The 13,681-nt window shown below is 44.6% G+C and overlaps 1 protein-coding gene across 2 annotated transcripts in view; it reads left to right on the forward strand.

The window, feature by feature from the left end:
* The window catches only part of LRP12 (LDL receptor related protein 12), a 100,032-nt gene that overhangs the window by 71,730 nt on the left and 14,621 nt on the right, over nt 1–13,681 (forward strand). For both annotated transcript variants that reach the window (XM_054019869.1, XM_054019870.1), the window contains 2 exons: nt 5,714–6,815; nt 8,048–8,180. In XM_054019869.1, coding sequence (XP_053875844.1) covers nt 5,714–6,815; nt 8,048–8,180 — 1,235 coding nt within the window. The remainder of the gene's footprint in view (nt 1–5,713; nt 6,816–8,047; nt 8,181–13,681) is intronic.

Below are 13,681 nucleotides of genomic sequence, written 5' to 3' on the forward strand. Positions count from 1 at the left end.
CCTCTTTGGAACCCCCCTTCAGGTAGTTGAAGGCTGCTATCAAATCCTCCCTCATTCTTCTCTTCTGGAGACTAAACAATCCCAGTTCCCTCAGCCTCTCCTCATAAGTCATGTGCTCCAGACCCCTAATCATTTTTGTTGCCCTCCGCTGGACTCTTTCCAATTTTTCCACATCCTTCTTGTAGTGTGGGGCCCAAAACTGGACACAGTATTCCAGATGAGGCCTCACCAATGTCAAATAAAGGGGAACGATCACGTTCCTCGATCTGCTGGCATCATATGCCAGCAATGCCCCTCTGCTATGTACATTGGCCAAACTGGACAGTCACAATGCAAGAGGATAAATGGACACAAGTCAGATATCAGGAATGGTAATATACAAAAACCTGTAGGAGAACACTTCAACCTCCCTGGCCACACAATAGCAGATGCAAAGGTAGCCATCTAACAGCAAAAAAAACTTCAGGACCAGACTCCAAAGAGAAACTGCTGAGCGCCAGTTCATTTGCAAATTTGACGACACCAGATCAGGATTAAACAAAGACTGTGAATGGCTATCCCAACTACAGAAGCAGTTTCTCCTCCCTTGGTGTTCACACCTCAACTGCTAGCAGAGCACCTCACCCTCTCTGATTTGAACTAACCTCATTATCTCCATACTGATTTATACCTGCCTCTGGATTTCTATTACTTGCATCTGAAGAAGTGAGGTTCTTACCCACGAACGTTTATGCTCCCAATACTTCTGTTAGTCTTAAAGGTTCCACAGGACCCTCTGTTGCTTTTTACAGATTCAGACTAACACGGCTACCCCTCTGATAGGTGAGATTGTGGAAATCCATTCACTGAAGGTTTTTAAGAATAGGTTAGACAAACACCTGTTGGGGATGGTCTTGGTTTATTTAATCCTGTCTCAGTGCAAAGGAATGGACACTAGATGACCTCTTAGGGTTCCTTCTAGCTCTACGCTTCTATGATTCTATGCCTACAAAAAACTTGAGGAGAAACTGTTTTGGCTGTGGATGCACTGATGCCACTGTCTGTCATGCTGCCTAATATTGTCTCATTTGTTTCCTTGTACTCCCTTGTCTGTATCCATCTGTTGTCTCTTACCCTATATTTAGATTGTAAGCTCTTTGGGGCTGGGACTGTCTTTTTGTTCTATTTATACAACACATAGGACAGTGGGTCCTGGTCTATCTCTTGGTGCTATGTTAATACAAAATTTTTTTAAAAGGGTTAAACGCTCTTGTATTTCAAGTTATCCAGTGGTGAATGTGGTGCTGTATGTTAGGTCAGGGGTCGCCAACCTTTCAGAAGTGGTGTGCCGAGTCTTCATTCACTCTGATTTAAGGTTTCGCGTGCCAGTAATACATTTTAACATTTTTAGAAGGTCTCTTTCTATCAGTCTATAATATAGAACTAAACTATTGTTGTATTTAAAGTAAATAAGGTTTTTAAAATGTTTAAGAAGCTTCATTTAAAATTAAATTAAAATGTGGAGCCCCCCGGACCAGTAGCGACAGGCAGTGTAAGTGCCAATGAAAATCCGCTCGCGTGCCGCCTTCGGCACACGTGCCATAGGTTGCTTACCCCTGTGTTAAGTTAACATGCCAAACCAATAACAAGGTCTGTGTCCCGAGGAGCTTGATTTAAAGGCACAACAAGTATAACCGTCCTTAGCCATAATGCTTTATGGAACAGGTAGGTAATTAGAATTATTGTTGTTCTTTTAAGGGATAGCAAGAAACTTTTTCATCCAAATGGGTAACTTTTTCCAGAAAGTTTAAAAGCGTGTGAAAGTAAGAGTTTAGATGTAAATCACTTTTGCCTTCATTATTATGGTGTTGCTTTTAATTCTTGCCTCTTTCATCACCAGTAACCCTCAGAAACTGTCTTCTGTCTCGTTGATCAACCAACCCTTTTCCATTTATGTATTCAGAATACTGAGGATTTAAAAAAAAATTTCTTTACTTATTACTAAAGAAAACTGTGTTTGCAATCTTGCAATATGATCAGTGCAGGCCCAACAGTTCATCCACATGGATCCAATTGCAGGACCAGGGCCTATATATATATAGGCCTATATATATATATATATATATATTTTAACACAAATGCCTACAGTATTTTTAGTAATTCTGTAAAGAGCAACTTTCCTAAAATGATGATATTGTGTTAATCCAAATCTTTAGTCACATGGCCTTCATTAGGTTCTTTGGGAATTTATCTCAAATTCTCAAACACACACACCTTGGTAACTCCAAATTGTAGGTGTGCCATAATGCTTGGGGGTGTATAGAGACAGCAAGCTGCTAATTTGCAGTTGAGTGTATATTTATTGTCAGTTGAAAGGCTTTTTTTTTTTTAAAAAGTGTCAATCTGTTCATTTAGTTAAAATACCGTTTATTAGCACATCAAAATATTTATCAGTGAAACAAGGCAATGTCACTAATAACAAATCTGGTTTTCCTTTAGTTGCTGCCCTAACAAGGTCAGCATTTTCTAAAGTGCAATCACTCACTGATTTCTTATCCCTTCTGTGCCCTGCTCTCGCTACATGTCTATCTGTTTGTCAGTTAAACCCAGTGAGCACTGCCAAAGAGTGCTTATCACTTGTTTGCTTTTTATTTTTCTGTGTATTTTTTTTAAAAAGCCTTTAGATTTTAAAATGCCAGAGGTACTGGGTCATCCTTTAACTCTGTTCCTTTCCTTTTTAATTGCTTAGATGATAAACTTAATATTTAATTGATCTTTTGCAAGATAGTATTAGATGTTTAGGTTGAAGTTGAGGAACAGAGAAGTGACTTGGCCCACGGTCACTCAGCAGGTCATTAGTGGCGCTGGAAATACAACCTACATCTCCTGAGTCATAGTCCTGTGCCCTAACCATTGGAGAATACAGCCTCTCTATTGCTTTCTTTTAAATACCTTGTGTCTACTAATACTGTTTAAAGCTCTGTTCATCAAGCTAAGTTCCTGAGGGTGTGCTGTACAGAGTCCATCCGTCGTACAACTTTTAAACCGTACCTGGGAGCTTTATAAATATGGGTCATAAGAACAGCCATGCTGGGTCAGACCAAAGGTCCATCCAGCCCACTATCCTGTCTACCAACAGTGACCAATGCCAGGTACCCCAGAGGGAGTGAACCTAACAGGTAATGATCAAGTGATCTCTCTCCTGCCATCCATCTCCACCCTCTGTCAAACAGAGGCTAGGAATACCATTCCTTACCCATCCTGGCTAATAGCCGTAAATGGACTTAACCTCCATGAATTTATCTAGTTCTCTTTTAAACCCTGTTATAGTCCTAGCCTTCACAACATCCTCAGGCAAAGAGTTCCACAGGTTGTGTGAAGAAGAAATTTCTTTTATTTGTTTTAAACCTGCTGCCCATTAATTTAATTTGGTGGCCCCTAGTTCTTCTATTATAGGTACAAGTAAATAACTTTTCCTTATTCACTTTCTCCATACCACTCATGATTTTATATACCTCTATCATATCCCCCCCTTAGTCTCCTCTTTTCCAAGCTGAAAAGTCCTAGCTTCTTTAATATCTCCTCATATGGGACCTGTTCCAAACCCCTAATCATTTTAGTTGCCCTTCTCTGAACATTTTCTAATGCCAGCATATCTTTTTTGAGATGAGGAGACCACATCTGTACGCAGTATTCAGGATGTGGGCGTACTATAGATTTATATAAGGGCAATAAGATATTCTTCGTCTTATTGTCAATCCCTTTTTAAATGATTCCTAACATCCTATTTGCTTTTTTGACTGCCGCTGCACACTGCCTGGACATCTTCAGAGAACTGTTTACGATGACTCCAAGATCTCTTTCCTGATTAGTTGTAGCTAAATTAGCCCCCATCATATTGTATGTATAGTTGGGGTTATTTTTACCAATGTGCATTACTTTACATTTATCCACATTAAATTTCATTTGCCATTTTGTTGCCCAATCACTTAGTTTTGTGAGATCTTTTTGAAGTTCTTCACAGTCTGCTTTGGTCTTATCTATCTTTAGCAGTTTAGTATCATCTGCAAACTTTGCCACCTCACTGTTTACCCCTTTCTCCAGATCATTTATGAATAAGTTGAATAGGATTGGTCCTAGGACTGACCTTTGGGGAACACCACTAGTTACCCCTCTCCATTCTGAAAATTTACCATTTATTCCTACCCTTTGTTCCCTGTCTTTTAACCAGTTCTCAATCCATGAAAGGATCTTCCCTCTTATCCCATGACAACTTAATTTACACAAGAGCTTTTGGTGAGGGACCTTGTCAAAGGCTTTCTGGAAATCTAAGTACACTATGTCCACTGGATCCCCCATTGTCCACGTTTGTTGACCCTTTCAAAGAATTCTAATAGATTAGTAAGACATGATTTCCCTTTACAGAAACCAAGTTGACTTTTGCCCAACAATTTATATTCTTCTATGTGTCTGACAATTTTATTCTTTACTATCGTTTCAACTAATTTGCCCAGTACTGACGTTAGACTTATCGGTCTGTAATTGCCGGAATCACCTCTAGAGCCCTTTTTAAATATTGGCGTTACATTAGCTATCTTCCAGTCATTGGGTACAGAAGCTGATTTAAAGGACAGGTTACAAACCATATTAATAGTTCTGTGATTTCACATTTAAGTTATTTCAGATCCAACTAACATAGCTTATAACATGGTTTGGCAAAAACTTTTTTTTAAAACCTGTTCACATTTATTTAAACATGGTTCTAATGTTTTTGTCCCAACCTGATTGCAGAACCAGATTAAGTGTTCTCAAACCATGCTTTACAGTGGAGTATAGGTGGAGTCTTAATAAATTAATCCTTGATGAGAAGTGCTATTGCAACTACTAGATGGCTCTGGAAGACAGTAGTGGCCAATACAGTGTGTGGCTCTCAGGATAGGGCTTAATACTGAATACAGTACTAAATACCTTGATGCTGGTTTTAGTATCTCCCAAGGCTATCAAGATCTAGGCATACCTGTCAGGTATCAGGCCCACCCCCTACTATCTCCAGCTTCCTGGCTATATATTTTTGTCTTCTGTTCTGCCTGCCTGCTGCTGGGCTCTGCTCTCCTATCTGTTTGAGGGTAGGCAGGAGAAAAGTAGGAGCAGCCAAAGAGAGTGGTCTTCCTCTTGGTCCTGTGGGGGGGGAGGGGTTGATGAAAGGTATAATGGCTCCCAGCTCCTCCTCCTTCCTGTGGATTCCTGGTTGCAGAGAAGGAGCTGGGAAGCATGCAACATGCTGTGAAGGGGAGTGGAGCCTGCTGCTGTAGTGAAAAAAAGCCTGTTTCCTAAGAGTTACTGGGGCACGACAATCTTGTGATTTGGGTGGGAGGGGGAATTGATTTTTATCTAACCCTTGTTATCTAATCATTTTGGGTATCTTTGTGCAGACAAGGGGGGCAGATTTTCTATTGTTGTAAATTGTCATGGCTCTGTTGACTTCAGTGGAGCTGTGTTGATTTACAGAAGCTGAGAATCCAGTTCAAGCTGTCATATTGGCAGAATTTGCTGTTTAAAATACTGTATTATATTTGGATGTATTTGGGGTTGCAATGATTTACAGAGACCTAAATAGTTATAAGGTACTCTGTAACCATATGATATTTATAATTAATATGCAATAATGACCAGAAAGTACTGGAGTCTAATAGAAGTTACCTATATTTACAAATCGTTAAATGTGTGTTTTCAGGAAAATCTGATGAACCAAGATGTGATTGTAACCAGTTTCATTGTGCTAATGGAAAATGCATTCCAGAAACTTGGAAATGTAATAACATGGATGAATGCGGAGACAACTCTGATGAAGAAATCTGTGCCATAGCTAATCCTCCAACAGCTTCTTCCTTTCAACCTTGTGCTTACAACCAGTTTCAATGTCTTTCTCGCTTCACCAAAGTTTACACCTGCCTTCCAGAATCTTTAAAATGTGATGGAAACATTGATTGTCTTGACTTAGGAGATGAAGTAGATTGTGATGTGCCAACATGTGGGCAATGGTTAAAATATTTTTATGGTACTTTCAATTCTCCCAATTACCCAGACTTTTATCCTCCTGGAAGCAACTGCACCTGGCTAATAGACACTGGTGATCATCGCAAAGTAATTTTGCGCTTCACTGACTTTAAACTTGATGGTGCTGGTTATGGAGACTATGTCAAAATATATGATGGATTAGAGGAAAATCCACGCAAACTTTTGCGTGTGTTAACTGCATTTGACTCTCATGCACCCCTTACAGTTGTTTCTTCTTCTGGGCAGATAAGAGTGCATTTTTGTGCTGATAAAGTAAATGCCGCAAGAGGATTTAATGCTACATATCAAGTAGATGGCTTCTGTTTGCCATGGGAAATTCCATGTGGTGGGAACTGGGGTTGCTACACAGAGCAACAGCGCTGTGACGGCTATTGGCATTGCCCAAATGGAAGGGATGAAACCAATTGCAGCATGTGCCAAAAAGAAGAGTTTCCCTGCTCCCGAAATGGTGTTTGCTATCCTCGTTCAGATCGCTGCAACTATCAGAATCATTGCCCTAATGGTTCAGATGAGAAGAATTGCTTCTTTTGCCAACCTGGAAATTTTCACTGTAAAAATAATCGCTGTGTGTTTGAGAGCTGGGTATGTGATTCTCAAGATGACTGTGGTGATGGTAGTGATGAAGAGAATTGCCCGGTCATTGTACCCACCAGAGTAATAACAGCAGCTGTCATTGGGAGCCTTATCTGTGGATTGCTGCTTGTCATTGCACTGGGATGTACTTGTAAGCTGTACTCACTGAGGATGTTTGAACGAAGGTAAGTAGCACATGTTCCCAAAGCTAAGATAAAGTATTGTAATTATATAATTTACACAGTAAACAATTTAACATAAGCGTATATCAATAAGAATGGTCTTATTAGTATTGTGTAACTTCTAAAAGTATTCTTCCCTCTCTATATTTTTGAAATTCTTATTGGCAGTGATGGTGGGGATGACGGGAAAGAATAATTTTGATCACTTGCCTGTGGGCAGCTAAAATGTCCGATTTAGTTGTCCAACAGAAAAAAAATGAAAAGGTGCTAATTTTCAGTCTGTGGTCTCATTCGGAAGTAAATTAAAATTAAATATTGTTGCCATGATTGACTGGCAGCATTTCTGTGTGTTCTGCTTGTTCTGTTTTGGACTGTCATGTGCCAGGGTTTCTCACTCTTCTTTTTCTTAATGAGTCTACCTCTCACTGACTAGTGTGTTTAATTGTCTTTATTTTAATATGAATTAGAATGCTGCTTTTGTCACCAGTCCTATACTGAGAGTAGCACTGGAATTGTGTAATCATGTAATCAAACTGAATTTAAAATTCTATAACCATAAATAATATGAATCTTGATATGGCCTAACACAGGGGTTGGCAAACTATGGCCCACGGGCTGGATCTGGCCCCTCAGGGCTTTGGATCCGGCCCGCGGGATTGCCACCTCCATGGCGGCGCAGGCCCTGTGATGCTTCTGGAAGCGGCCAGCACCACATCCTTGTGGCCCCTGGGGGAAGGGGGGCAGAGGGCTCCGTGCGCTGCTCTCCTCTCCAGGCATTGCCCCCCACAGCTCACATTGGCCAGGAACGGAGAACCACGGCCAGTGGGAGCTGTGGGGGGCAATGCCTGGAGGCGAGAGCAGCATGCGGAGTCTTCTTCCCCTTCACCTCCTCCCTTCCCCCCCCCCCCCCCCCCCGGGGCCAGGGCTGGCAGGGAGCCCATCTTATCCCTGTTACACGCTGGTGCCACCCCAGCAGTGCTCCAGGTAAGTGGCGCTGGGCTGGAGCCTGCACCCTGAACGCCTCCTGCACCCCACCCCCTGCCCTGAGCCCCTCCCACACGCCGCATTTCCTCCTGCACCCCCTGCCCCAGCCCTACATTCATGGCCCTGCATGCATTTTCCCCATCCAGATGTGGCCCTCGGGCCAAAAAGTTTGCCCATCCCTGGTCTAACCCCTGTCTATGAACACGTGCTATCTGTTTATGTACTATATAACTTTTTATTCTTCTTGAAAGATCATTTGAAACACAGTTGTCAAGGGTTGAGGCTGAGTTGTTAAGAAGAGAAGCTCCTCCATCTTATGGACAGTTAATTGCTCAAGGCTTAATTCCACCAGTTGAAGATTTTCCTGTTTGTTCACCAAACCAGGTAAGGTGGTTTCTGATTATCCCAAAATAGCAGGCCATCCAATTTAAATTTTTACAAACTTTGCTTTCTAACCATGTTATGGGTTTTGAGGTTTATCACTTTCTTCAGCCACCTCAATATTTTTGTACCACAATTACTTTTAAATATTGGACTGCTCTTCATCATAAGAGATGGTGACAACAAACAACTGAATCACTTTGCAAACAACTTAATTTTTTTTAAAGGAATTTTTTTAAAGGAATGCCAATATCTCACAATAGTAAAAATTACAACTGGTAGGTGCAGTGGTGGATGTTGTGTATATATTCCATACAAAGAACATTAAAGTTGAAAAGTCAATCACTCAGAGGTTGGGAAAAGTCAGAATTAGGATGGTTCTTCGAGTGCTTGCTCATGTTGAGTCCAAGTAGGTGTGCCCGTGCCACGTGCACAGTCGTAGAAAGGTTTTTTCCTTAGTAGTACCCATCAGATTGGCTGTGAAGCCCTCAGGAGTCGCTCCTTCATGGCATTGTATATAGGTCCCTGCTGACCCACCTTCTCTTCAGTTCCTTCTTACCACCAGTGACGGTCATTGGAGCAGCTCTTGCTATGGCAAGCAATCCCCTAGTGGAGACTTTCTAGTGTTTCTGTAAATAGTTAAAAACTTCGTTAGTTTGAAGTAGTTCTTTGTTAGATAAGTTTCAGCTGGGGGTTCTCTCCCCCCCCCCCCATGTTTCCCTTTCCTGGGTCCGTGGCCTCAAGGGTTCAAGCCGTGCGGGTCCTGTCTGAAGCCTATGCCAAAGGGAGGACCCACAAGACTCCTGTTTAAAGTGTTATCGGGAAGCCAGTCAGACTGAGAAGTGCAAGATCTGTAGAGGCGTCCACCAAAGATCTAAAATGGAGAGGGACTTTAGGCTAAAATTGCTCCACATGGAGTCAGCCCTTCATCCCTAGGCAGCACAGGTGGCATCTGACCCCATGTCCAGCACTTCAGTGCGGAGTGCACTGGCCTTGGTAAGAGAAGCCATGGTGCTGAGAAAGGACTCTGACTCCAGGGATCCACAGAATTGCCACTCCCTGGCACTGAAGACGACCTCCAGTGCGAGTGCCCCCATTCACTGGTGCCGCACAAAAGGAAGAAGACCAACAGAGGTTGCTCTCCCACTAGAGCAGTGAAATGAGGAAGCACCAGCGGGGTGCGTCACGTGCCAGGACACCCTCGTTCAGCTCCGACTCAACTGACACCATCGACTCTGGCCTCACTGGGAAGTCTGTCGAGTCTGGTTCTAGTGGACTTCAGTGCAGGTGCCTCAGGAGGAGGACTTAGACCTTCTCTCCATACAGGACACCTTTGAGGCAGCTAGGGACCTCATAGCAATGACGGCACAATCCCCTGTGCAGGCTCTGGCGCCACCACCAGGGTTGGCATTGCAAAGAGGTACCATGCCCTCCAGGGGCAAGCCAGCGATGATGTGGCACTACTCACCCTCACTTCGGCACCACTCCAGACGGAGTCCTCATGGGACTCAGAGGCAGTCATTCGCCTCTAGATGAAGCCGGCACCGCTCCAGACCAGAGGAGGGGCAGCCATTGCCTATGATGTCATGGCCACCACAGGGTCAGGCACTGGCTCAGTGGCCCTTCTGGACCCTCTGGGCTTACCACTGGGGCCAGGGGCCAGATCCTTGTCAGTGGTTTTGGAGGCGCTGGCCCCTCCATCTTCAACATCTGTAGTTTGGGAACTTCTCTGGGCACAGGAGATGGGCACGCAGGCAGGCACCGAGACCACAGTGGGGCCCGGCACTGAGACGGGCATGGAGACCAGCACAGCTCCCAGCGCCATGCAGGGTGTTTCAGCACAAGGGGATCCCTGCAAGCCAGAGGGTCAGGAAAACCCAGAGCCCCTGTGGGCATCTTCCTCATCCTCCCCAGATGAAGTGGTGGCTGGCATATCTACCATGTTGCCGGCCATTGACAACAGAGCCTACCAAGAGTTAATCAGAAGAGTGGCTGAAAATTTGGACATGCAGGTAGAGGAGGTGTCGAAGGAGTCCGAACCCCGGGTCGACGTTTTGGTGCTGCAAGGTCCTTTGAGGGTGGCTTTGCACCTCATTAAGGCCATCCACAACACTACTAAAGCATTGTGGCAAGCGCCCATCTCTTCCCCCCCCCCCCCCCCCCCCCCGCAGCTGAAGAGGTGGAGAGGAAGTATTTTGTGCCATTCCAAGGGTATGAGTATCTGTTCACTCACCATTAGCCAGGCACTTTGGTGGTGGAGGCGGCCAACCAGAAGGAAAGATAGGGACAGCCGAGACTGACACCTAAATCCAAAGAGGCAAAAAAGATAGGCCTTTTTGGTAGGAAGGTATATTCTACTGGGGGGGCTCCAGCTTCACATTGTCAACCAGCAGGCAATCCTTAGCCACTACAGTTTTAATTTTTGGAACATGTCCAAGTTTAAAGAACTACTTTCCACGGAATCCCATTCAGAGTTTGCTGCCATCTTTGAGGAAGGCAAGGTCATCACAAGGACCTCCTTACAGGCATCCTTAGATTCGGCGGACTCGGCAACCTATACCATGGCAACAGCTGTAGCCATGAGAAGATGCTCATGGCTTCAGGTGTCAGGACTCCCTCATGAGGTCCAGCAAACTATTCAGGACATGCCTTTCGACCGCATAACACTATTTTCGGAGCAAACAGACACTAAGCTCCACAGCCTAAAGGATTCAAGGCCAATTCTGAAGTCCCTGGAGCTTCATACACCAGCGCCCCCAAAGAAAGCATTTCAAACCGCAGCCTGCTCCTTGATTCTACCCAGCTCCTCCTACGCAGGACTATAGCAGGAAGCGGGGCAGAAGTAACAGACAGAGACCCTCTCAGTCCTCCTCTAACCAGGGCCAGGGCTCAGCAAAGCAGCCCCCAGCCTCCAAGCCAAACTTTTGAATGTGCGCCAAGGGGGTGATGCACCAGTTCAGATCCTGGAACCTTCTCCTCCATTTGTGAATCGTCTATCCCATTTCTACTATGCCTAGGCACAAGTCACCTCAGGCTACTCGGTCTTAAGCACAGTAGAATTGGGATATTCTCTCCAATTCTGTTCCCTCCTGCTTTTCCAGCCTCCTTCCCCGACCCTTCTCACAAGTAACTTCTCATGCAGGAGGTGCAGACGCTCCTACATCTCAGGGCAGTAGAGGAAGTCCCTTTAGAATTCAGGGGTAGGGGGTTCTATTCCTGGTATTTCCAATCCCAAAGGCGGGCTCAGACTGAAGGACATAAATCCACACCGTGTAGAGGTCAAAGCATAGGAGTTTATTACACACAGCGCTGGCGGAGTGTCACCTGGCTTATTAGGCTCAGAGACACTGTCAATCAATTGATTACAATAGAATATGTAGATTTTCCATGGGGGGGGGGGGGGGGGGGGAAGGTGACAGGGTAGGCAGTTCCACACCCCAGGATAGGTTTTGCAGCAAGACAAGATAGCACAATAGCCAATGGTTAAAAGGTTACACAATGTCTCCGCCCATGGTCTCAAGTTAGCAAGTTAACATTTAATTAATACTTTCATAAAACATTATTAGTATAAAATATATATGTTGAATTCTGATTTGGGGTCCATAGGAACGGAGCAACTCCTTTGATTGTCCGACAGCTACATGTCTAGGGGATAAAGCAAAGAAACAGTGAAAGGATATGGAAATAGAGATTGTCTCCTTTATGTCTTAAGGCAGGGCATTGGTCCCTTGGAAGGGAGGTGGAAGGATGCACTATCATTATAGTGACGTGCCCTTTTTTTCATAAACTGAAGGTTGGATCTGTGGGAAGACTGTTTTCCCTTTAGGAGAAACACAATAGGAACAGGGATCCTTTGTTCAATTTGAAACATTGGATGAAACATAATTATTCAGTTATTGCCTCAACATCTGGCATTTCTACTGACCAAACATATCTTAGCAAAGGCAATGTTATCTTGTTTATTCTGCTTTTCTCTTAGCTAATCACTATTTACACGGCTTCTGGTCTCCAGACCAAACTCTGGACTTTGGGTCTGAGAAGAGCTGGCAAATCCATATACCAGGTTGTTATATAACACGCACATGGATTTTAACCCTTCACAGACCTATTGTACACTTGTGAAACCTCAACAAATTCATGAGGAAGATAAAGTTTTGCATGGTCTCCCTGGCTTCCTTTATCCTCTCTCTGGATCCGGGGGACGGGTACACCGCCCTCTACTTGAAGGACGTATATTTTCACGTGTCCATAGTCCTATCCCACAGATGGTTTTTCCACTTTATGGTCAACAACGCTCACTATGAGTTTACAGTTCTCTCCTTTGGCCTCTCGGCGGCTCACCAGGTGTTCACCAAGTGCATGTCAGTCATGGCAGCCTTCCTGCAGAAACGGCAGGTGCAAGTACTCCCATACCTCAACGATTGCCAAATCAAAGGACAGTCCAGGGCCAAAGTGGAGGCCTATGTGAGCCTAGTTCAGACAACGTTCCTCAGGCTCGGCCTCTTACTGAATGTAGCAAAGTCTACCCTAACACCAACTCAAAGAATAGAGTTCATCAGAGCTCTCCTGGACTCCATCAGGCCAGGGCATTCCTCCCAGAAACTCACTTTCTCACCAGGGGTGCCATCATAGAGGAACTCAGGTGATACCCCACCTCTACAGCACGAAATTTCCTGAAGCTGCTTGGCCATATGGCCACTTGTACATATGTAGTAGAGCATGTCAGGCTGCATTGAATCGGGACCGCCTAGACAAGTTGGTTACACTCACTCCCCCTGTTAAAGTCCCTCAGGCGGTGGCTCGACCTGAAAGCCGTGTGTGCAGAAGTGCGCTTTTCTGGGTCTCAACCCTCCCTGTCTCCAGTAACGGACATGTCAGCATTGGGTTGGGAGGCACACTTAGGCAGACTCAGGGCCTCTGCTCCCAGTCAGAACTTTCGTGGCATATCAATGTCAGGGAGCTAAGAGCAGTCCGCCTTGCGTCCCAGACATTCCAGGCCTATCTGCAGGGCACGTTTATCAGTATTGACCGACAACACATCAGTGATGTTTTATATAAACAGACAGGGTGGTGCTTGTTCCTCTCCCCTGTGCCAGGAAGCCCTCAAGCTGTGGGACTTCTGCATCGCTCATTCGATACATCTAGAGGCATCGTACTTTCCAGATTCCCAAAACGAGCTGGCCAATAATCTCAGTAGGTCATTTCACAATCATGAGTGGTACCTCCACTCGGATGTTGCGATTAACATCTTTCAACAGTGGGGGTTTCCCCAAATAGATTTGTTTGCAACGAAGTACAACAGGAAGCATCACCAATTTTGTTCCTTCCTGAATCATAGTCAGGGCTTACTCGCAAATGCTTTTCTCCTCCCTTGGAAGGATCATCTACTATACACTTTCCTGCCCTTCCCACTTGTACACAAGGTACTTCTGAAAGTCAGAAGGGAGAGAGCATCAATGATCTTAATAGCACCAGTGTGGCCTCGCCAATACTGGTTTACCACG

Source organism: Malaclemys terrapin, chromosome 2 (genome assembly GCF_027887155.1).
Source record: "Malaclemys terrapin pileata isolate rMalTer1 chromosome 2, rMalTer1.hap1, whole genome shotgun sequence".
In the NCBI taxonomy this organism is placed as follows: Eukaryota; Metazoa; Chordata; order Testudines; family Emydidae; genus Malaclemys; species Malaclemys terrapin.